General features: G+C 37.2%; 1 protein-coding gene across 1 annotated transcript in view; it reads right to left on the bottom strand.

Annotated features, from left to right (window-relative positions):
- Positions 1 to 21,784, bottom strand: part of Cyp2c69 (cytochrome P450, family 2, subfamily c, polypeptide 69) — a 44,110-nt gene extending 22,326 nt beyond the window's left edge. Inside the window, exons 1-5 of the mRNA NM_001104525.1 lie at positions 21,555 to 21,784; positions 16,461 to 16,623; positions 16,108 to 16,257; positions 12,521 to 12,681; positions 11,229 to 11,405 (exon numbers count right to left, since the gene is read on the bottom strand). Coding sequence (NP_001097995.1) covers positions 11,229 to 11,405; positions 12,521 to 12,681; positions 16,108 to 16,257; positions 16,461 to 16,623; positions 21,555 to 21,722 — 819 coding nt within the window. The 5' untranslated portion in view covers positions 21,723 to 21,784. The remainder of the gene's footprint in view (positions 1 to 11,228; positions 11,406 to 12,520; positions 12,682 to 16,107; positions 16,258 to 16,460; positions 16,624 to 21,554) is intronic.
- Between the last annotated feature and the right edge of the window lie 4,550 nt (positions 21,785 to 26,334).

Genomic DNA, 26,334 nt, shown 5'->3' on the forward strand with positions numbered 1-26,334 from the left:
TTTCACAAGATAGAAGTAGAAGGTACTCTACCCAACTCATTTTATGAAGCCACTATTACTCTGATACCTAAACCACAGAAAGATCCAACAAAGATAGAGAACTTCAGACCAATTTCTCTTATGAATATCGATGCAAAAATCCTTAATAAAATTCTCGCTAACCGAATCCAAGAACACATTAAAGAAATCATCCATCCTGACCAAGTAGGTTTTATTCCAGGGATGCAGGGATGGTTTAATATACGAAAATCCATCAATGTAATCCATTATATAAACAAACTCAAAGACAAAAACCACATGATCATCTCGTTAGATGCAGAAAAAGCATTTGACAAGATCCAACACCCATTCATGATAAAAGTTTTGGAAAGATCAGGAATTCAATGCCCATACCTAAACATAATAAAAGCAATCTACAGCAAACCAGTAGCCAACATCAAAGTAAATGGAGAGAAGCTGGAAGCAATCCCACTAAAATCAGGGACTAGACAAGGTTGCCCACTTTCTCCCTACCTTTTCAACATAGTACTTGAAGTATTAGCCAGAGCAATTCGACAACAAAAGGAGATCAAGGGGATACAAATTGGAAAAGAGGAAGTCAAAATATCACTTTTTGCAGATGATATGATAGTATATATAAGTGACCCTAAAAATTCCACCAGAGAACTCCTAAACCTGATAAACAGCATTGGTGAAGTAGCTGGATATAAAATTAACTCAAACAAGTCAATGGCCTTTCTCTACACAAAGAATAAACAGGTGATGTACACTTCTATCAAGATATAAATAGCTTTGATCTCCAACTTATGCAGACTTATGTGTAATGAAAACTGCCGTACACATGGTATAAGAATTTAGAAATAAAAAGTAAAGGATCTTATTGCTATTAAAATATACACTATCTTTTGAAAACTTTAATTTTTTTTCACAATAGCAAATATGAAATTACAGTTTGAAGGAAAAAGCTCATTATTGGAGATGTGTACACAGAAAAGAAAAACATCCCATCAAGTAATGTCTGCACAGATATTCATAGGTAAATAACTAAGAGAGCTCTAAGGTAGAAATAATGCAAAGATATATGAATGATATAATAAGTGCATGGTAGTTTCCATGCTTGTAAACTGTAGTTTGTTGTATCAGAAAAAGATAGTACAGAAAGAAGTTGGCAGATTAAGGGTAATCTCTAAAGATTACCAGCTTGTCTGCTCCTCTGAATACACAATAAACTGAAGAACTCCTAGGAGTTCTACTGCACACAGGGCAGCCAATAGGGGATGGTCCCAAACAACTGCAGCAGATGGTAATCTTGATGAAGTACAGTGGACTTGGGACTCATAACTCCTCACAGCCCTGGTCCTCCGAATTCCACTCCCCTTCTAGCCTGAACCTTGTACAGGAGCAGACTCTCAGCTTGCCTGCTCCTCTGAAGAAATCAGAGGCTCAAGACTTCCCAGGAATTACACTGCTAGTAGGACAATAGACACCATAGCCTGAAGGCCAGGTAAGAGTTCCACTGCATGCATGGCAACAGACCACATAGACTGAAGGTCTCCCAAGAGAACAGGGCACAACAGCTGAACTGCTCTTTTGAGGACCCATCAGTCTGAAGGCATCCCAATGACATCTGCAGCAGCCAGGAAAACAAATCAGCAGCTTGAATGCCTCTTGAAGACACCACATTCTGAAGACCTCCCTGAAGAGCCACTGTAGCCAGGCCAACAGGTCAATGGCATACATTCCCCTCTGAAGACCCCACAGTCCAAAAGCCTCACAGGAGGTCTGCTACAGCCAGAGCCATAAGTCTGCCAGGAGACCTGAAGCAACCAAAGGACACAGGAGGCAGCCTCCAGACAGAGACATCCAGATCAGCTAACACCAGGAATAACAAGATGGTGAGAGTTAAGCACGAGACCATAAGCAGCAGAAGCCAATATACTTTAGAACACTCTGAACCCACTTCTCCTACCACGGCAAACCCTGGATACACCAAAACACCTGATTTTCAGGAAGATGACCTAAAATCCTATATCATGAAGATAATAGAGTCCTTTTAGGAGGATGTAAATAGCTCACAGTACACGAAAACATGTGTAAACAGGTAGAAGCACTTAAAGAGGAAACAAATAAATCCCTAAAAGAAAAAGAGGGAAACAAAATCAAACAGGTTAAAGAATTGAACAAAGTGGACAAAGACCTAAAAGTGAAAGTAAAAACAATTAAGAAAACAAAATTGATGGCGCCCTGGAAGTAGAAAACCTAAGAAAGATTTTAGGAACTACAGATATAAGCATCACTGACAGAATACAAGAGATAGAAGAGAGAATCTCACTCATAGAAGATACCTTAGAAGATATTGCCACAACAGTCAATGGAAATACAAATCATAAAACACGAATAAACCAAAAAAGATCCAGGAAATCTAGGACACAATGAAAGGACCAAACCTAAGTATAGTAGGAATAGACGACAGCAAAGATTCCCCACTCTAAGGACACACACTCTTTTAACAAGATCATAGAAGAACACTTTCCTACCCTAAAGTAAGAGATAGCCATATATGTACAAAAAGCCTACAGAACACCAAATGGATTGGACAAGAAAAGAAAATATTTGCATTATATAGTAATCAAAACACTAAATGCACAGAACAAAGAAAGAATATTGAAAACTTCAAAAGAAAATGGCCAAGTAATATATAAAGGCAGACCTATGAGAATTACACCAGACTTCACACAGAGAAAATAAAAGCCAAGAAAAGCTGGAAAGTAATTACACATATCCTAAGAGAACATGAATGCCATGAATATTATACCCAGAAACACTGTCGATCAACATGAATAGAGAAACCAAACTATTACAGGACAAAACAAAATTCAAATAATATCTATCTACAAAGCCACCCTACAAGGATTCTAGAAGGAAAAATCCAAAGCAAGGAGGGTACCTACACCAAAGATAAAAACAAGATATTAATCATCCCAATTAATTTTTACAAGAAAACCAAAATGAGAAAATCACTTATATATAAAGCTATCTACAATAACAAACATACCAAGAATTAACAATAATCTATCTTTAATTCTCTCAATATCAATAGATACAACTCCCCTATAAAAAGATATAAACTAACAGACTAAATACTAAATAAGTTTTAGTGCAGAATTCTATTTGACCTTCAAAGAAGACCTAATACCAACACCTCTCAAACTACTTCATAAAATGGAAACAGAAAGAATACTACCCAATACATTTTATGAAGCCAGAGTTACACTGATAAGCAAACCACACAAAGACACGACCAAGAAAGAGAACTTCAGACCAATTTCCTTCATGAATATTGATGCAAAAGTACTCAATAAAATTCTTGTAAACTGAATCAAAGAACACATCAAAATGATCATTCACTATGATCAAGTATGTATCATTCCAGGGATGCAGGGATGGTTCGATATATGAAAATCCATCAACACAATCTACTATATAAACAAACTCAAAGGAAAAAACACATTATCTTCTTATTAGATGCTGAAAAATTCTTTGACAAAAAAAAAGTCTTTGACAAAAAAAAAAACAACAACAACACAACAAAAACAACACCTTCATGCTAAAAGTATTGCAGAGAATAGGAATTCAATGTCCATACCTAAATATAAGTGCAATATAGGGCAAGCCAATACATAACATCGAACAACTGAAATGAGAGAAAGTTAAAACAATTCCACTAAAATCAAGGACAAGACAGAGCCGTCCACTCTCCCTCTATCTATTCAATATAATATTTGATGTTCTAGCCAGAGCACTTAGAGAACAGAAGGAGGTCAAAGGGTTACAAATTGGAAAGGAGGAAGGCAAGATTTCACTATTTGAAGATAATATGATAGTATATTAAGTGACCTAAAAATGCCACAAGAGAACTCCTATAGCTGATAAATCTCTTCAGCACAGAGGTTGGATACAAAATTAACTCAAACAAAAGAGTATCTTCCCTCTACTCAAAGGATAAACAGAATGAGAAAGAAATTACAGAAAAGACACCCTTTACAATAGTCACAAATACTATGACATATCTTGGTGTGACTCAAACCAAGCAAGTTTTCACTTACTGTATGTTTTGTCTGTTGACGAAAATTCAAGTCTTTGAAGAAAGCAATGGAAGAAGACCTCAGATGAGAGAAAGAACTCCCATGCTAATGGATCAGCAGAATTAAAATGGTAAAAATGGCCATCTTATCAAAAGCCATCTACATATTCAGTGCATTTACACAATGAAATAGTACTCATCTAATATCACATAAAATTGACTTTCAACCAAGAGTTATCAACAAAAGATAAGAAAGGACACTTCACAGACCTCAAAGGAAACATCTACCAAAAAGAACTCTCAAATCTGAACTTCTATGCCTCAATTACAAGAACCCTTATAACTGTATAAGAAACATTACTAAAGCTCAAGGCACACATTGAACCTCACACAATGATTATGGGAGACTTCACTCTCCACTCTCACCAATAAACAGAACATGGAAACAAAAACTAAAAAAAGACACAGTGAAACTAACAAAAGTGAAGAGCTAACTTTATTTAACAGATACATATAGAACATTTCACACTAAAACAAAAGAATATAAATTCTTCGCAGCATCTCATAGTAGCTTCTCAAAAATTGGCCATATAATTGGACATAAAAGGAGCCTCAACCAATACAAGAAGATCAAAATAATCCCATGCACATTATCAAATCACCATGGAATAAGACTGGTCTTCAATAACAACAAACAACAGAAAATCCACACACATGTGGAAACTGAATAAATCTCTAATGAAAGATAACTTGGTCAGGGAAGAAATAAAGAAAGAATTAAAGGCTTTTTCGAATTTAATGAAAATGAAGGCACAGCATACCAAGGTTATGGGACACAACTTAATCAGTGCTAAGAGGAAAATTGACAGCTCTGAGTACTTTCATTAAAAAAATTGGAGAGGGCATCATCGGCTAGCAACTTAAGAGGTCATCTGAAAGCTCTAAAACAAAAAGAAGGAAATACACACAAGGTAGTAGACAGCAAAAATAATCAAACTCAGGACTAAAATCAGCCAAGTAGAAGTATACAAAGAATCAACAAAACCAGGAGCTGGTTTTTTGAGAAAATCAACAAGAAATATAAACCCTTAGCCTGAATTATCAAAGGGCAGAAAGACCATATCCAAATTAACAAAATAAAAATGAAAAAGGAGACAAAAGAACACAAACTAAAGAAATTCAAATACACATCATATCCTACTACAAAAGCCTATACTCAACAAAACTGAAAATTTTTGATGAATAGATAATTTTCTAGACAAATACCAAGGACCAAAGTTTAATCATGATCAGGTGAATCATCTAAACACTCCCATAAGCCCTAAAGAAATAGGAGAAATCATTAAAAGTCTCCCAACCCAAAAGAGTCCAGGAGCAGACAGTTTTAGTGGAGAATTATATCAGAACTTCAAAGAAGACCTAACAACAACACTATTCAAACGATTCCACATTGACTTCCTTGGAAAGATCAGGAATTCAATGCCCATATCTAAACATAACAAAAGTATTATAAAGCAAACCAACAGCCAACATCAAACTAAATGGAGAACATTTGAATCATTTCTACTAAACTTGAAGCAATCCCACTAAAATCAGGGACTAGAGAAGGTTGCACATTCTCTCACTATCTATTAAATATGGTATTCAAAGTTCTAGCCAGAGCAAGTAGACAACAAAAATAGGTTAAAGGGATAGCAATTAGAAACAATGAAATAAAGATATCACTACCTGCAGATTATATGATAGTAAATTTAAATGATGCAAAAAATTCCAGCAGAGAACTTCTACAACTGAAAGACAACTTCAGCAAAGTGGCTGGACATAAAATTATCTGAAATAAATCTGTACCTTCTTCTATACAAATAATATATGCACGGAGAAAAAATTAGAGAAACAAAACTCTTTACAATATGATAGTCACAAATCAAAAAAGTAACTTGGGGTAAATCTAACAAAACAAGTGTAATATCTGTATGATAACAATTTCAAGTTCCTCAATAAAGAAACTGCAAAAGCCCTCAGAATATGTAAAGATCTCCCATGTTCATGGATTGGAAGAAATAACATAGTAAAATGGCCATCCTACCAAACACAACCTATGTATTTAACAAAATCACCATAAAACTTCCAACACAATTCTTTAAAGACATGGAAAGAACAATTCTTAAATTCATCTGGAAAGGGAAAAAAAAGATATCAAAAACAATCCTTAACAATAAAAGAACAGCTGCAGGAATCACTATCCCTGACCTCAAGCTACACTACAGAGCAATAGTGATAAAAACTGCATGGTATTGGCAGAGAGACAGAGACGAGACGTTGATCAGTGCAATAGAACTGAAGACACAAGGTCCCCAGGGGAAGAGCTAGAGAAAGTAATCAAGGAGCTGAAGGGGTCTGCAACCCTATAGGAGGAACAACAATAGGAACTAACCAGTACCCCCAGAGCTCGTGTCTCTACCTGCATATGTAGCAGAAGATGGCCTAGTTGGCCATCATTAGGAGGCCATCATCATTGGTCTTTTGAAGATTATATGCCCCAGTACAGGGGAATGCCAGGGACAGGAAGCAGGAGTGGGTAGGTTGGGGAGCAGGGTCAAGTGAGGTTATAGGAGACTTTGGGGATAGCATATGAAATGTAAATGAAGAAAATATCTAATAAAAATTGTTTTTGAAACAAAATGTGAAAAAAATATTAGGGCAGCAGGAGGACTGTGATTGGACAGGGAAAACGAAGGTGGAGCTAAGAGTTGCAAAGACAGGGTGTGACACAGGAGAAGGGAGAAGGAAGCATGATGGAGGAGAAACAGGATGATTAAAATTCCACATTGTTTTAAATAGCCACAGTGAGAATAGTTATAATACTGTATAGGAATAGAATAATTGGGGTAAATTTTCTAATCTAGGAGGGCAGCTTGTACCATCATCAATTGGCCCTAAATTTATTGCATGAGCATCTTGAGTATTGAGAATGTATTGATATATAAACATGACTAATTATAAGCTTCTATAGTTTTGTTTTACTGTATTACTGGAATGTGGGACCAGCGACCACAGGGGTTTATAGCTGAGAAGTTAAAGGCGGCACTGAGACAAGTGAACCATAGCTGAGAAGCCCACAGGAGCAGTAGCTACTGGGGTAGTTTAAAGACAAAGGCAGAGAGACAGCTGCCTCTCTGCCAGTCCGGACAGAGAGTAGGTGGGTATAGCATAGGAACTTGCCACTCATTTGACTATTTCCTGCAACATATACCCTTCATCTCATTTCTTCATCTGAAGAAATAAAAGACATATATTATTATTATTGTTATTATTATCATTATTATTAAATTTTTTGAGACAGTTAAAAAATTGAAGACTCAGTAATAAAACCACATATTTACAGATACTTAATCTTTGACAAAGAAGCCAAAAATATACAATGGAAAAAAGAAAGCATCTTCAATATATGGTGCTTGTCTAACTGGCTGACAGTATGAAAAAAAGAAAATAGACCCATATATGTTACCTTGCACAAAGTTCAAGTCCAAGTGGATCAAGAACATCAACATAAAACCAGATACACTGAATCTAATGGAAGAGAAAGTAGGAAAGAGCCTGAACTCTTGGCACAGGAATAAATTAGCTAAACAAAACTCCAATGACTCATGCACTATGATCAAGAGTTAAAAAATGGGACATCAAAAAACTTGAAAGCTTCTGTAAGTTAAAGGGATGGAACTAGAAAATGTCATCCTGAATGAGGTAACACAGACTCAAAAGGACATGCATGGCAAGTACTCACTAAAAAGTGGATATTAACCAAAGAAGTACAGAAGATCCAGGATAACATTCTCAGAACTGAAGAAGGTTGACAAGCCAAAGGGAACAAGTGAGGATAACTCAGTACCACATAGCAGAGAGAAGAAAACAATCACAGGGGTTGGGAGAGGGCAGAAGGTGGAAGGGACCTGGGTGGGAAAGGGCATAGAAACAGGAAAACGGGAACATGATCATGTATTCAGGTGGGAAGCAAGAAAGGAGGCCTGAGAGCCACAAACCTCAGGAGGTAAGAGGTAAGGATCCTCAAGTATGTACCAAAGACTTGGGAGGTGAGAGACTCTCAGTACTCAAAGGGCATAACCATAGACAGAGGCTCTGCAGTGAGAAGGATCTTTTAGCATCTACCTCCAGTAGAAAGACGGGATATCAAGTAGAATGATGGTATAGCCTTCCCACAGCCACAATAAGGGACCCAGGTTTGTTCATTTCTAAAAGAATTGCACAGACAAAAATGGAGAAGAACATGAGGGAAAGGAAGTCCAGTGACAGGCCCAATTTGGGATCCATGTCAAGGTAGTGTTACAAGGCCTGACACTATTACTTCCACTATGGTGTACTTATAGATAGGAGCCTTGCATGGCTGCCCATTGAGAAGCTCAACAAGCACCTGACCTAGACAGAGGCGCATACTTGCATCCAAACAATGGACTGAAGTTGGGGACCATTGTAGTTGAATTAGGGAAGGGGTGGAAGAAGCTGACTGAGGAGGAGGGCGACACCATAGGAAGTCCAGCACTGTGAACTAACCTAGATCCTCAATAAGGGGATGTCCCTTATCTCTCAGACACTGAGCCACCAACCATGCAGCATACACTAGCTGATCTGAGGCCCCTGAGACATATATACAGCAGAGAATTGCCTGGTCTGCTCTCAGTGAGAGAAGATGCATCTAAGCCTCCAGAGACCTGAGCCCCCAAGGAGTGGGAAGTTCCAGTGGGGTGGTGAGTTCGGGATAGGAAGATCCTATTAGAGACAGGAGAAGAGGTATATTTTGAACAGTCAGAGGGCAGACCTAGATGGGGATAATGACTGGACAGTGAAAAAAGATTAATAATAGTAATAATAATAAAAACTGAATGAAAATCAACATACATAAAGGGGCAATCTCTGTATGAATGAATACTCACTGACCTCCTTACAGAAATTGACAACCTATCTTAAAATTCATATGGAAGTTTAAAGAATGCATATTGGCCAAGCAGTCTTGAAAAACATGGAGCATAGTCAAGGGACACATAGTGCTGGATTTTTAAATAGTGTTTAAAAAGCTTCATTAATAGAGAACTGTAACACTGTGCCAGAATTTACAGATAACAGCAAACCTGAATGTGATCAATTGTTTTGTAAATTAGAGTGTCAAAGAAATTGTGGGAAAACTGTCTTTTTCCTAAATTACACAATGCCAGTAGTTAATCCTGACAGCAAAGCCAATAGAAGCCAATCTATCTTTAACCCCATTAGGGCAAATTCATCAACAATTATTCTCAGAACTTTCATTCATCTATTCTTTCTGATAGTACAACAGAGTCATCCATTTACAAACCTCTATAGGATTCAGCTCAAGGGGAGTCCCCAAGACATCACACTAGGACTGAACCTATGGAGTGCTCACAAAAAGGGATCTATCATGACTGCCCTTCAAAAGACCCAACAAGCAGTGAAAAAGTAAGATGCAGATATTTGCACCCAACCAATAAACAAAAGCAGCAGACCCCTGTTGTTGAATTAGGGAAGACTGAAAGAAGCTGAGGAGAAGGGCGACCCTGTAGGAGGACCAGCAGTCTCAATTAATTTGGACCCCTGAGATCGTTCAAACACTGGGCTACCAAAAAGGCCATATACATCACCTGATATGAGGCCCCAAACACACATAGAGTAGACAATTGTCTGTGTTCATTCAAAGATAATGCACCCAACCCTCAAGAGACTGGAGATACCAGGGAGATTAGAGGTCAGGTGGGGTAGGGCATGAGGGCATCCATATGGTGACAGCGGGGTACAGAGGAGGTGTGGGATGTGGAGCACTCGGAGAGTGGATGGAGGGATAGGTAATGGAATATGGAGTGTAAAAATTAAAAATAAAGTAAAAAAAACTCTATAGGGTTTATTGTTGCTAAAGAGTCCATATCTTTTTAAATACATAGGATATAAAATTGATCCACACAATAGAAAATGATGCTGAAAATGTTTATCTTAATACAGAATTAGGTATGATGTATAATCAAGTTGGAATTTATTTCATTTTTCTGCCATTTGTCTTATTATTTTATTCTGCTAGACTATTCTAAGTTTTTTTTTTTCTTTTAATTCAAAAAAATAGGGCAATGTGCTCAAATTAACAAATCAACTCTATAGCAGAGACCTGGAGTGAGAGAATCTCAGGACTCAAAGGAAGAAACCTTAGATGAAATGCCCTACAGTAGGGAGAAGGAACTTGTAGAGCCCACCTCCAGCAGAAAGATAGGGCATCAAGAGAGGTAGGGGGTTGCCATCCCAACTTCAAAAACTCTGACCCATAGTTGTCCCTGTCTGGAAGAATTGCAGGGATGAAATTGAGAGGAGTCTGAGGAAACCAAGGTCCAGTAATATTCCCAAAGTAGGATCCAGCTCAAGGGGAAGTCCCAAGGCCAGACACGATTACTGAGGCTATGGAACACTCACAAAAAGGGACCTATTATGACTGTCCTCTGAATGATCCAAGGAGCAGCTAAAACAGTCAGATGCAGATATTTGCACCCAACCAATGGACAGTAGCTGCTGACCCTTGTGGTTGAATTAGGGAAAACCTGGAAGAAGCAGAGGAGGAGCATGAGCCTGTATGAGGACCAGCAGTCTGGATTAGCCTGGAACCTCGATATCTCTAAGACACTGGACCACCAACCAGGCAGCATACACCAATTGATATGAGGAACTTAAAACATATACAGTAGAGGATAGCTGGGTCTTAATTCAGTCAGAGAAGATGCACCTAACCCTCAAAAGACTGGACACACTCGGGACTTTAGAGGTATGGTGGGGTGAGGGCTGTGGATATCCTCGGGAGACAGTGTAATGGGGATGAGGAACAATTAGAGGATGGCCAGGGCAGGGAATAAAATATGGAGTGTAAAAAACATAATTAATTAATAAAAGAAAAAATTTTAAAAAAACACAAAATCACCCTGTTTCTCTCAGCCATTCCCACACATGTAATAAAAAATAAATTGTTTTTTTAAATGCTACTTGCATGATTTTAAACATCATTTGTAACTCAGTAAGAATTCAATGAACTCTACAGTCCATGACAAGTCCATAATTTTACAATTATTTATTAACCCTTTACCTGACGTCTTTGAATTAGGAAGTAATCGATGAAGTCCCGAGGATTTGTAACATCCAATGATTCTTCATGTTCTTTTATTTTCTCCAAAAGATAGCTCTTAATCCATGTATGATTTTTAAAAAATTTATTATGCCTTCCTGGACAATAATCAATAAGAATAGGGACTGCATTGAAAATCTACAAAAAATGACAGAATTTACTAAATAAATATGCTGTAATGAAGTAATTAAGACATATTCATAACAATGCCTGATTTTTTCCATTGATAGATCAAGATATGAATGAAATTCACCTTAGTTAGGTCATTTACATATATAATACTTCTCCATTCTAATAGATTTGTTGAACAAATTTCTGCAAAATGAACAAAGATCATAAACAATATTTCCACACTGACATATCTTTTGAGTGTAAACAATGATCATGTTAGTTACACAATGATTCACATAAACTCTGTTCTACACGTTTGAATAACCATCTGATATAGATTATTAACTCTCACACTTTTAAGGTGATAATAGCAGGTTAAATTTTGGGGTGACCTGATTTATAAAAGAAATCTAATGCCTGAGCTTCATTTCTATCTACCTGTTTCTGACATGTAAAATCTATTTAGATGTATGTGGAGCTTCAAGATGCCCTGAAATCAAGAGCATACTGTATCACTTTATACTTTCTGCATGATCACATGATCATTTTATTTGAAGTGTGCAGTTGACGCCAGTTCAGGCTAGGACAATTCTGTGAGTTTGTACATGATCCACAAAGTATTAAAATATTCATGTTCTCATTTTCACCTTTCCTCTTGTCAACAATTATCCCAGCAAACCCATCAAACAACTGTAACTACTCAGTTCTCCTGAAAGCTTTCATTTCCATTAATACTCTTCCTTAATTGAAAGAATGTTATTTCTATACTGAGATATTCTTGCCTAGTAATATGATGAAAATGTGTTTAATTGTTTTAAAGTAGGAAAGGAATTTCCATAGTAGGAGAATGGCCTATATGTGACTACCCACACTTGTAGAAGTGAATGGAATTATTTTACACACAATTCTGTAGTAGTCATTGAGAAAATTCATGGATAAGCAGCTAACAGGCTACAACTGTTTTGGCATTTGCCCCTTAGTTTTAATGCTTGTATAGCTGAGGGTTTCAAACTCCATTTCAGATACTCTGTGCATATGATACTCAGAATTGAAGTACTTGTCTGACATGTCTCTATTGATTTTGACCTGTGAGAAAGAAAGATGTTACATGTGTTTTCAGAAATAGAAAACCTTGGCTTTACCTGACACCCAGGAGAGCTCAAAATTTCAGTGCATTCATTCACTTTTCCTATCAAGCTAAGAAAATCCTTATCCTTATAATCGAAACGATTCTGGAAAACAATGGAGCAGATGACATTGCAGGGAGCACATCCTATGATGAATTGGGGATCACAGGGTGAGCCTGAAGTTTGGAAACAATTGTAAAATTCTTTAAAAATAAACACATACATTTGCCCTTGTTAACATGATAAGGTACTTATGAAATTGTAACAAGTAATTTAATTATGAATATACTTAACTGCTAGGTACTTACCTGCTGAAGAATGGTGATCTTTCTAACATTAAACCTGACTTAGTTTTCATTCTCACTAATTAACATGTTCACTGCTTCATTCAAGGACCTTAATTTAAATGCCATAACATCCTAAAATTTAGCCAATTACTTCAACATATATTATTCAAAACCAAGGTTTAAAGAATGACTACAATAACATCTTTATTTTTATAACCATATAAATGTGACCAAAATGTGGCCCCCATGAGTGTTCAAAAGAAACATGCAATAAACATCCAAACACCAGTGTATGTGTGGACTTCCAGGAAGTCTCTATGCTTATTCATGGACCACTCACACTTATAGATTTTTTTGTATTAGGTGTAGCATATTAAGACACTTCAGGGTTTGCCCATAAGTGTTGCACTTCTAGCTGAGAATGGAGAAAAATTTTCAGTATTACACTACTAAGCTAAGTTGCATCTATCTTTTCAAAAATTGCATCAATATCACTGTCTTCATTTTGTTGTTAAATTCCATACATTCTCCCTTTGGTACACTGACACCCTTAGAATATACCACTTAAATATTGTCACAATCAATTTCTCACTCCCATAAACTTGTTCTTTTCTTATACCAAACATTTTATAGAAAATTCAAATTTAACATAGATCTCTTTGATATGATTTTTATGGCATGTTTCTTAGACACCTTTTCTGATCACCTGATGAAGACTTGTGTCCCTCAAAGGTCTGCATGATATATCTCCTTCAAGATACGTTGAATTCTTTCCATTTTTATTTTTATTTTTTTATTTTTGTATTGCTGTCACAGTCTCATGTGTTACCTTTTTCTTTTTCTTTTGAATTTTGAAAGAATGTACAGAATTTATGGTATGTAAATATTTCATGATCCACTTATATGAATAAATGGTGTAAGGAACTTTAATTTTAATGTCCATATAATGTGAGACAACACTATTATGAAACAAATGAACCCTTCCTTTTTGCATGTTCACCCTTCAAACACTGAATTTTACTATCTATGAAATACATATGCTATTTTAATATCCATTTTGAAAGTATAATAAAGGAAAATATATGTGGTATCTGGGAATAATAGGAGAAATGAAAGAGGAAAATACTGTAATGGCAAGCAAACCAAAATGCATATACTACAATTACAAAAATATACAAATAATTTAGACCCAGCACCTAGTACAATTGCAACAATAACATTCACTGAAAAGAAAGTAAATATTCAATATTATGGTTGGGGAGCATCCTCACAGAAGCAAAGGGAGGGGCAATGGAATAGGGGGTTACCAGAGGACAAACCAGGAAAGGGGATATCATTTGAAATATAAATAAATAAAATATCCAATAAAAAATAAATATTCATCATGGCCAAACATCACATTTAATATACTTAAGCAAAACCTAAATGTGTGGATATTTTATATCAAGTAACTATCAATATATTACATTACAAATATGTTTATAATGTGTGCATCTTATTAGTCATGTGATTTATGTTACATGAAAGAAAAATAAATAATCAGTGTTTGTCAAGTAGTTTAGTCAAGCTGACACAAACTACAGTCAACTCAAAAGAAGGAACCTCAATTGAGTAATTGCTCCAGGAAACTATTCTGAGGTCATGTCTCTCTGTTCTCTTCCTTCATTGCTGATGATAGGGACACTAGCTAAACCCACTGTAGGCAATGTGAGTCTTGGGCATGTGATGCTAGGCAGTAGGAAAAAGAAAGTGAGAAAGAAAAGTGGAATAGGTGACTGAGAAGCTATCCTTCATGTTTTCTGTTGCAGTTAATGCTTCTAGGTTCCTTCTTTGAGGTCCTGCATTGGTTCCCTCAATGGTGGCTATAACCTGTAAGCCAGTTATTTTATGACAGAAACAAAAACAATAATATATGAGAGAATGATTTCAGTAGTGAAATTGCTGTGAACAAAGGATCAAATTTGTGATGTTGTGTTGAAGGTGATCTTAAATTGTGTACCTTCAAACAAAAGTCATATGAGTTAACAAAGATGAACACTTAAATATGTGGAATTCCTTGAGATTACTAATGCTCTATAAGGATTTTAACACCTTACAATATACTAAGATATTACATTCTTTTAAGGAATGAGGGTGAACTGAAGTACTTTGAGATTACTTCTTGTGTGCATACCATTCACATGGAAAATCTGATTGTATGTGATTTAATGTATTTAGAAGTAAAAGTGCTAAAACTTTTCATATAGAAATTTAAATAAAAAATATAATATTCTTTCTTTAAAAGCACTAGGTGAGTAGCATCAACTGTGTTAGCAAAGTAACAGCCAGCAACTCAACTTTCTCATACCAAAAACCTGTAAAGGTGAATATGACTTCAACAACTGAAAACCAATAGGAAAATACTAGAGTCAATGAAACAGTTTTCTGGTTTTTTAAAGGAATTATTTTACTAGTTTTCATGTGTGCACAAATTTTGACTATTTGTATTGAAGTGATTCAGAAAAGTTTATTAATAAAAATATGAAATACTATGTAAAAAGAAATAATAATATGTTGAGATCATACTAAAATCAGAATTATAATAATTGATAAAAATCTATTACAAACAGCTAAGAAATAAAAATAATCCATCACACCCCTGTTACCGAGAACTACAAACAAGATTATACGAGGACAATTAGAAACTTCAGTGAAGAAGTGCTATCCATTGCCAGAAAGAAAGGAAGGAAGGAAGAAAGGAAGGAAGGAAGGAAGGAAGGAAGGAAGGAAGGAAGGAAGGAAGGAAGGAAGAAAGAAAGAGAGAAAGAAAGAAAGAAAGAAAGAAAGAGAGAGAGAGAGAGAGAGAGAGAGATGGAGACAGAGAGTGAGAGAGAGAAAGAAACAAAGAAGAAAGAAAGAAAGAAAGAAAGAAAGAAAGAAAGAAAGAAAGAAAGAAAGAAAGAAAGAAAGAAAGAGAAAGAGAGAGGAAGGAAGGAAGGAAGGAAGGAAGGAAGGAAGGAAGGAAGGAAGGAAGGAAGGAAGGGGAGTGAGAGAGAGAAAGAGAAAGAATGAAAACCAGTACTACATGGTCTATGCTCCTTACTTTTACATGGTAACCATTATCACTGATAATCTACCTCTCATTCTGGTATTCAAAGAACAAGTGACATTTGTGATTAGGGGAATTTATGGCTTATAATGCACTAAAATTATCATGGTACCTATACTCATGACATCCCATTAGAAAAATATTCTTAGAAAAAGATAGAAACAACATTACTCATACACAGTCATGCATAGACCAAGATATAAAAGGAGAATCTGACCTGCACTTACCATTTGTTTTCTTCAGTTCCTTCATGAGCCACTGTGCTTCCTCTTGCACTTTGTTCTCAATGGTCCTTTTTCCCATGGCCAAGTTCCTCAAGGTATTCACTGTGAAGACCCTTGTGGCTTTCCATACATTTCCATGGCTAAAACCAATGCCTAAAGAAATTTGAACAGACACTGGAAATCCCAGACACAAAAGGAGATAACAGGTGGCAGATTTATAGAGCCCAAACCTATGCCTGACAAGCAAGCATGACCTCTACTCTCCACCTTTCAGCTTGCTCTGGAAACTGCCCAGTATACACATAAGCGCACGCACACACACACACACACACACACACACACACACACACACTTACCCTTTCCTTTAGAAACCTTGTCAAAAAACGGAAAACTTCCTCTTCCAGAGAACACTTCTCCATGGTCAATGAGGGCTTCTTTAATTGCCTCATAACCATGTAATACCACAATAGGCTGTGAGCCAAAATACAGAGTGAACACAGGGCCATATGTTTTAGAAAACTGGAAAGAAATAGCAAACATAAATATTAGTTAAAAAAAAAGTCATTGTATTTTCAATAGAGTCAATCTATTTAGTTTAATTATCATATTGTATTATGATATTTTTAGTCAGAAAACCCCAGTTTAAAGTCTGTATAATTCTGTACATTATGATGATTATGATGATTATCATGTATTCATGGCTTACAGTATGCCAGAAAATCTTTCAGGCTGTTGACACACTAAAACCAAAGATTTATCACACTAAGATCTGATCTGTTCTTCATAGTACACAAAGATACTGAAGTAAAATATCCACATTTATTTACAGGATTGTATTGAAAATAAGTACATTCGAATTTGACTCCCTGCTTATTCATTATTGGATACTTGAGCATCACTCTCATGATAACTTCATACTGAAATGGATTTCAATTTTCAGAAGAATGTTGCAGAACCAGCTGGAAACACTTCTTGTGAAACCTAAGAGAGCCCTGTGATAAAGACGAGAAAACTAAAACCTTAGATTACCAAAAATGTTTGATTTCCATTCTTATCTATTGCTACAAATGTACATAGAGTAGGTATCATTCAAAGTGTACCATAGTATGAAGCATCACAGAAAAACCCCATTCTTGCTAATCAGCATCCTAGGTCCAAGGCACAGACTATTAATGGAATAAAAGGTGATGGGGAAAATACGACAGATGCAAACGCACACTATGTTTTATTATTTCATGTATGATCTCATGCACATTGTATTTACTGCAATTCAGACACCAATAAATTCTTCAAAGTACAAAATTAATGTCAAATCCAAGAACAATGCACTGCTAAAATTTAGATTCATTTTATGAAATATTCCCTGCTCTTCACCTTCAGTCAAAATTGCTGGAAGTGGGTGCGGCCGCAGGCCCCATGAAACTCACTTGCTTACTGCCTTGCCTGAGCATGCACAGTGAAAAAGAATTCGTGGGCTGCCTGCCATGCTGTACTGTTCCTTATGATCCAGACCTGTCAGCCTGTTGGTGACCGACCTGAGCTCGTGCCTGGAGCGTGTATGAATTCTGATTGGATGAGGTGGGTTAGAGCGAGATGAGGTCAGTTGAGGCGAGGATAGGGTTTAGCCCTTGCCCTAAGTAGAAGTAGTAGAAGAGAAGCTGTTGTAATAGGAATAGTTTTAGCCCTTGCTGTGAGTAGGAGTAAGAGAAGCTGTTGTAATAGGAGTTTTAGCGCTTGCCATGAGTAGTAGAGTAAGAGAAGCTGTTGTAATAGGAGTTGTTTTAGCCCTTGCCCTAAGTAGAAGCTAGTGGTAGTAAGAGAAACTGTTTTAAGAGAGAGTTGTAAGTAAAGCTGCAAGAAAGAAGGAAGGAATAGAAGAAGAGGCTGCTGGAAAGAGAGCTGTAAGGGGAAAAGCCTGAAATAAAGATGTTGTTGCATGAACCCGACTTGGTGTCTGTGTTGTTCCTATCACCGCCGGCTTGAAGGACCAATGAAAAGCAGTGGCCCATATGGGGAACTCATCATGTCAGTCGGCAATGGTAAGTAAGAAAATTTTAGCAAGCAGAGGTAAGGAAATTTTGGTAAGAACAGCGATAGGAAAAAATTTGGAAAGCAGCAGTAAGAAAATTTTGGTAAACAGTGGTAGAAAAATTTTGGTAAACAGTAGTAGGAAAAATTTTGGTAAACAGTGGTAGGAAATATTTTGGTAAACAGAGGTAAGGAAACCTTAGTAAACAGCAGTAGGAAATTTTAGTACACAGCAGTAAGGAAAACTTAGTAAACAGCAGTAGGGAAATTTTGGTAAACTGAGGTAAGGAAACCTTAGTAAACAGCGATAGGAAATTTTGGTAAACCAAGGTAAGGAAACCTTAGTAAAAAAAAAAAGGTAGGAAATTTTAGTAAAGAGAGGTAAGGAAACCTTAGTAAATAATGGTAGGAAAATTGAGTAAACAATGGTAAGGAAATTTTGGTAAGCAACGGTATTTAAAGAAAGCACAGGCCTGTAAGATTCCCGGGAAAAAATGGACGAAGCATTAAGGATCTCAGGTATAGAGATGAAAGTAAGGTTCCCGGGAAAAGAGGGACGAAGCATTAAGGTTCTCAGGAATAGAGACGAAGGGAACTTCAGCAACTAAAGAAAGCATAGACCTGATAGGTTCCCCGGAAAAAAAAGGGACGGAGCACTAGGATCTCAGATACAGAGACGGAGAGAATCTAAATGATATGGGTTCAACTGCGACTAAAATGATATTAAAAATGTTAGCCATCTGGATCTTGGTCAGGGTGTGCTTGGGGGATGACAGTGGAAAGTACAGTGCTGAAACAGAGGAAGGAGTGACAGCACTTGAGGAGGCTAAGGAGATTGCTTCTCGGGCTAGCCGCCAAAAACCTAAACAGCTTAGACAACAAACCAAAGATAAGAAAGAGAAGAAGGAATCTAGCTCTGAAGGGTCTACTAGTGACAGTGACAGGACAGATAGCAACAATGACATCTGTAGTCGGATGTTCCGCTGGAGTTTGAGGAACAGTAGGCTGCCCAAATCATCAGCCCCAATGTGGTTTTCTCCTCTGCCCTATAAAGATGAGGGAGACAAAAGGGGAAAGTGTAGTCTTCATGCAAAAGTCTGCAAAATTGTGCCCGCCATTGTGGGGCACTTCCCAGTATTTCAGGACCAACAGGGGCAACGGTATCATGAACCCCTGGATTGGAAGGTTGTACAAAGATTGAAGGAATAAACTTGAGCCATTAAAGGAAAATGCTTTAAATGAAAGAAAAAGAGAAAAGATGGTCTTATATAGTGGATGGGAGGACTAGCCAATAGTACTAGAAGGAAAACAACACTATGAAATGGACCATTGTTTTGTGTAAGATAAAAACACTCAAAGTTCTTAGGTATGCATATGTATGCATATGCTCTATGTAAATATGTTACAAATTTATATCTATAAAATCTGTATTTTAGTAAGCATTGAAAAGATGTGGAAAAGACATTTAGTGAACAGGCAGGGAACAGAAGGCAGTATGGTATGGGGGTATAGAACAGAATATAGCCAAGTTTGAATAAAAGGTTTTTCTTTATGTACTTCTGTGTTTTGAAAGTAATATGGTGTTCACAAAAATAAGTTCATGGTTTCCTCCTCCAGAGGGGTGTCTGCCATTTCCCTTGGAGATAGAATTGCTCAAATTTTGCTTTTGCCTAGTCACCATGCTAGCTTCCCTTCAAGGGGACTGAAAAGAGGAAATCGGAGCTTCAGTTCCACTGGAATACAAATTTGAAAGCTGGTATCCTTATGGTTAACCAAAGAGTGGATTGGTTGCAGGAACAGATGAATATTTTGGAGCAGTTAGTATTTGCTTCCTGCATTACTCATATGTCAGGAATGTGTGCAACCTCTGTCAGTATCAGAATTTTTCCAGAGCTGCAAATCTGTCACATGGAATTGGTGCAATGCTGCTAGGAAATTAGAGTCATGATCTCGACACAAAGATGAAGGAATTGCAAGCATCAATTGTTGCTGTGAACAACACTCGTGTGGACATTGCAACTGCAAAGCAATGGATGGAGATCATCCAGGGAACTGTGGGATTCTTAAAAAATTAAGGAGAGATGGCCTTTTCAGCGCTCCTGCTGTCTGTTGTGTGTGGAGTAATGCTTTGGTGAATGGCATGTATGCGAAAGCGGCACAGGGCTGATAAATGAGCCTTAGTGCAAGCTATGGCAGCTTTGGAAACAGGAACATCCCCCCAATGTTGGCTCAACGTGCTGGATCAGTAATCAATGATGGGTAAGACCCTCACGTGTGCATACCAACCTAAAACAAGATGGAGAAAGTGAGTTCGTCACCCCCATGATGGGTAAGGATGTGGCACGGATGGGGGAAACCTTAGACAGATGCTGATCCCAGAGCTACTAATAAAACAACAAGGGGAAGATGCAGGAAGTGGGTGTGGCCGCAGGCCCCGTGAAGCCCACTTGTTTACTGCCTTGCCCAAGCATGCGCAGTGAAAAAGCATGCATGGGCTGGCTGCCAGACTGGACTGTTCCTCGTGATCCGGACCTGTCAGCCTATGGGTGACCAACCTGAGCTCATGCCTGGAGTATGTATGAATTCTGATTGGATGAGGTGGGGTGGAGCTAGATGAGGATAGTCAGTGCAAGGATAGGGTTTAGCCCTTGCCCTAAGTAGAAGTAGAGTAAGAGAAGCTGTTGTAGTAGGAATAGTTTTAGCCCTTGCCTTGAGTAGAAGTAGAGTAAGAGAAGCTATTTTAATAGGAATAGTTTTAGCCCTTGCCTTGAGTAGAAGTAGAGTAAGAGAAGCTGTTGTAATAGGAGTTTTAGCCATTGCCATGAGTAGAAGTAGAGTAAGAGAAGCTGTTGTAATAGGAATTTTAGTCATTGCCATGAGTAGAAGTAGTAGTAAGAGAAGCTGTTATTATAGGAGTTGTTTTATGCCTTGCCCTAAGTAGAAGTTAGTGGTTGTAAGAGAAACTGTTGTAAGAGAGAGTTGTAAGTAAAGCTGCAAGAAAGAAGAAAGGGATAGAAGAACGGGCTGCTGGGGAAGAGAGCTGTAAGGGAAAAACCTGAAGTAAAGACTTTGTTGCGTGAACCCGACTTGGTATCTGTGTTGGTCCTGTCGCCACCGGCTCAGAGGACCAACAACACAAAATAATAGAAAATGTGTGTAAAAATAGTATATGATTACCGCATTTTTTTTCTAAAAAGCATGCATATAATTACCTGCATTTCAGGGTCTTCAGTCTGAAACTTAGAGCATTACTAATTTCCTAATCAAAACTAGAGGCAAATGTCAGAAAAAAATATTGAACTTTTCAGTTTTTTACATCATATTCATTTCCACAACATTAGCTCCACTAATAGAATTTTATGAAAGTAGCAAGAGTTCTATCTCAATTTGAAATGTACCTGAAGAACATAAGGCATACTTACATTGGTAAGGCACTGCCCAATGTCCTTCATATCTATCAGGTGGTAATTTCCAATAATTGGGAGAGGAGTAGGGCCAGGAGGGAGGTTCCGTCTTGCAGATCTCTGTCTCCACAATGACAGGAGAAGCATAAAGGACAGACAAAGCACCAAGACTACAAATGGATCCATGGAGACCCTTCTTACTGACACTGTTATGATCAGGCATTCCAGACACTTTATACAGCATTCGCAAATCAATATTTTGCGTTTGGGCATCTTTGTGCAATCAACTAGTTACTGTTGAACTCTCTTCCAAATGGACTTTGTCTCAATGATAAGAAAAAACAAGAACTTTTAACATTGTCATTTTCGTACAGTGCCTGTAAGACATTTGGGCTTAATTTTGTTGAGTTGTGACCAGTAAGGCTGATAAATAATAATCATTCAAAAATTGAAATACACTTGAGTTAATTTGTAAAAGTTATGAGATTGTACTAAAATTATGTCAATTTCTTCTTTTCTTCTTTATCAAAAACAACATATATAATTTCCTTATTCACTTTCTAACACATTTTTTTCTTTTATCTTTTTAAAATTAATTAATTTATTTTTTACAGTCCATATTTTATCCCCCCCCCATCCACCCTCTGATAACCCACATCCCATACCTCCTCCCCACCCCTGTCACCACGTGAATATCCCCACCTCCACACACCTGACCTCTAAACTCCCTGGGGACTCCAGTCCCTTGAGGGTTAGGTGCATCATCTCTGAGTGAACACAGACACAGCAGTTCTCTAATGTATGTGGGCTGAAGCCCTCATATCACCTTGTGTATTCTGTCTGTTTGGAGGTCCAGTGTTCTGTGGTCTATTTGGTGGAGAGAACTAGGGGGATTCAGATTAAATGATACTGCTTGTCCTCCTAGATTGCCCTTCTGCTCAGATTATTTCAGCCTTCCCTAATTCAACAACAGGGGTCAGCTGCTTCTGCCCATTGGTTGGGTGCAAATATCTGCATCTGACTCTTTCAGCTGCTTGTTGGGTCTTCTGGAGTGCGGTCATGGTAGGTCCCTTTTTGTGAGTACTCAATAGCCTCAGTAATAGTGTCAGGCTTTGGGACCTCCCCTTGAGCTGGATCCCAATTTGGGCCTGTGGCTGGACCTTCTTTCCTCAGGATTCTCTCCATTTCTATCCCTGTAATTCTGTCAAACAAGAACAATTATTGGTCATAGTTGTAATAGTGGGATGGCCCCCTTCTCCCTCATTTGATGCCCTGTCTTCCTGCTGGAAGTGGGCTCTATAAGTTCCCTCCCCTTACTATCGGGAATTTCATCTACTGCCCCTACTTTTAAGTTCTGAGATTCTCTCACCTCCCAGGTCTCTGGTACATGCATGTTTAACTGTGTATTTAAATTGGTTCTTGCTAATATAAACATATGGACATATGCTTTAATTATAAATGCAATAAAACTTTCATATATGCTTTGAGCAAAAAAAGCTAGGAAAAAAGACAAAAATGAATTACATTAGTAACACACATTTTAGTAAGAAAACATATTAAGTTGATACATAGGAAAAGCTATATGACTTTTGCCACTGTGAAATTCAATGGCAGACCTAGGCTTATCCTTCTTTCTTTCTTTTCCTTCCTTCCTTCTTTCCTTCCTTCCATGCTTGCTTTCTTTCTTCCTTCCTTCCTTTCTTTCTTTCTTTCTTTCTTTCTTTCTTTCTTTCTTTCTTTCATCTTGCATTCTTTCTTACTTGCTTGCTTGCTTTCTCTTTCTCTCTCTTTCTCTCATTCTTTCTCCCTTCCTTCCCTCCTTTCTTTTATCCTTTATATTGTCATCACTGTAAAAGAAGGACTATAAATGTTTCACAACACATGGCTGGAAGAATTTAGAATTCAATGTGATTACCCTGTAGTTGCAGATACTCCCACTGGCTTTACAGTTTTTAGGATTCTCCACTTATCATCATTTAAGAAATGAGGCTATCTCAGCATAACCAAACAGATGACAATAAATGAAAATTCTTGAGAAAGATTATCTTCTAGAATTTGAAGCACTTCAGAGACTTTCATTGTGTTCATTTATTTCATTGATAATAATCATAAATAGTTGGTCCAATATAATGAAGGGTTGTTAAATGTGAAGCAGTAATGGAATTGTATATTCTATGGATGTCAAAATTGTACTATAAAATGACCAAAGTATGCAGAATTAAATAAGTAGAGGCATACATTTCCAGTACTTAAATTCCAGAAGAATGACATTTATTATTTGAGCAGTAATGGCATTGTTCAAGCAAAGTCTCCTTCTGTAAAGATATAATTATATTGGCTCAGATTACACTAAGTACGTACACAAAAATCTGCTCAGTATAAGAAGTTCTCTTTTTAATACTTGCTTACATCACAATTTATTAAGAGTTATTAAAGTGGTTCTGTCAATTATTATTCTCTTATTTCTTTATATTTGTCCCACTTTCATTACTGTGGCTATTTTTTACATATAAAGATGAGAAGCTGGGCCTTAGTGATTCAAAACCATGACAAAACTGGTTACTCCAGTGATTAGATTGGGGGTCTAGGCCATACCACTGTGTCCCATATCTTTTCCTGAATAAATATATTCCATTCAATTGTATCAGTCTACAGTGCTGACTTTGTCCTAAGGTTCAATAATGACTATATTCATTAAGAATCAAAATAAATAAAGAGTTGCTCAATAACATGCACATGATTTAGAACATGCATTTTATAACAGTTTGCTTTTTATAATTTATACAACATTAGTGACCCAACATTTTGGAAGTCTCCATTACCTATAACAGAATAAGCAGTAGTTTGTGACTGACACATTTTGCTCTAAAATTCCCCACTTATGAACAATTTATATTGAAGAAACATGCTCAGTATATTTCTTTTAAAAGCAGAATTATTTTACAGCCAAAAGAATGGTTGCTCCTTCTCCATTTATCCATTTCTTACAATGAGAATTTGTACAAACTTTTTATTTCCTAGAGTGAAAACAGCATATCCATTTAACCATGGCAATCTTTAATATATTTCTTAATTATTTGAATTTTGTTCATTAGATTTTGATTTCCTCCTTCCCTACTTCTCATATCACCAACCTTGTCTTCTCTTTCTTAACCCATCAAGTCTAGTATGTACTCTTGGCTGTATGGTGTTTCATCTTATAGGGGACATACTTATAAGGATACCCAGTTTCCTATTTCTGGCAGCTTTCAATTACTAGTTGCTACATCCAGTCCAGTGCAGTCTGCTTGGTAGGCCTAAAACCCTGGAAGCAGTCAGGAGGCAAAGAGTTTCAAGGAAACAGCCTCCTGGAACCTTGGCATTCCAATAGCCTGTATACCCAAACCCTGTCCCCGCATTAGTCTGGTGTATGGATCCATGTGCTCTCTTTCAGTATTGTTTTATTATAACTCCCTTAAGGATTGATTTTGACATATAGCTAAGCCTCCACCAGTGTTCCAATGATTCCTAGAAAATCCTTGAAGCAGAAGGTGAGTTTGGAATTCAGTTAAGAATGTTACCCATTCAGTAACATTCAAATTCACTTCTAGTGGAGACAGTGAAACTAATTAGGCATTACAATGTACTGGAAACTGAATTAGAAAAGCTCAGGGCTAGTCTGCATAGTAATTACTTAGGACAATAGCCAAGTCACAACCACACAGAGGAATACAATGGCCTCGGAAATAGGTGGGTTGTCCATGAAAAGGTTAGTGGAAGGCAATTCCCCTGGTGCAGATTTTTTCACTAGGCTCAGAACAATAGCATAATCAGGTATTTACTAAAGAACCCCTGGTGGTGAGTTTAACAATAGACTAGCATTTCATCAGAGCCTTCACCTGGCCTCTGTGTTTAGCAGACCTTTTTGATTAAAGGAACAATCCTATTCTCAGTGGTTAATGCGGCCTGGCTCCCACGATCTTTTATGTAAACATTCTCTTTTGTTTTGTGTCAATGTAACTTGGCAGATGTGATCACCTGGTTTTCTTGTTTTTCTTCTGTATTAAATGTCTGGTGTTCCTTTGGACAAAATACATTTGGATTCAGCTCTCCCTTGAGTTTATGTCTCTCTGTCAATTCTCTAAAACCCTTGTTCACCAGCAACCAGAAACCCGTTCCCCACAGATAGGAGACCCAATAGAGGTTAGTCTGTGGTAGCTGGCACCTTCAAACAGGGACTTTTGGGCCTGTAAGTCTTTATCTCTTTTTCTTTTCTTTTTCTTTTTCTTCTTTATTTCTCAAGCAAGAATAGGATCTCATTTCAGTGCTGCAGATCAACTAATAAAGGCTAATCAGTTTTAGGATGAGTAAGGGTTTTTTGGGGTTTTTTTTGTTTGTTTGTTTTTTGTTTTGTTTTATTTTTTTGTTTTTTTTTTTTTACCATGGGGCAGTTTGACGTTAAAATATGATTAGATACCTCACCAGCTGTAGTAAAGGCCTACACTGTAGTGATGAAAGGAGAGAAACTCAGCACCAATTTCAAGAATGCCTATAAGAATGAAAATCATTCTCAGGAGAATGAAAGTTGCATGTTTCAGTTGTAAAAACCAGGACACCTGAGGAAGTACTGTAAAAATCCCCCAGGAAATGAGAAAGGCCTTTCTTCAGGTCTCTCTCCATGCTGTGATGGAGAGAACCTTGAAGGAATGGTTGTAAATCAAAGTCCCATAAAGATGGTACTCTGTTCACTAAAGAAGCAGGTAGGACAAAAAACTAGATAAGGGGCAGCCTTTTAACCCCATTCTTGAACTGTGAACCT

This window comes from Mus musculus, chromosome 19 (genome assembly GCF_000001635.26).
Source record: "Mus musculus strain C57BL/6J chromosome 19, GRCm38.p6 C57BL/6J".
Lineage (NCBI taxonomy): Eukaryota > Metazoa > Chordata > Mammalia > Rodentia > Muridae > Mus > Mus musculus.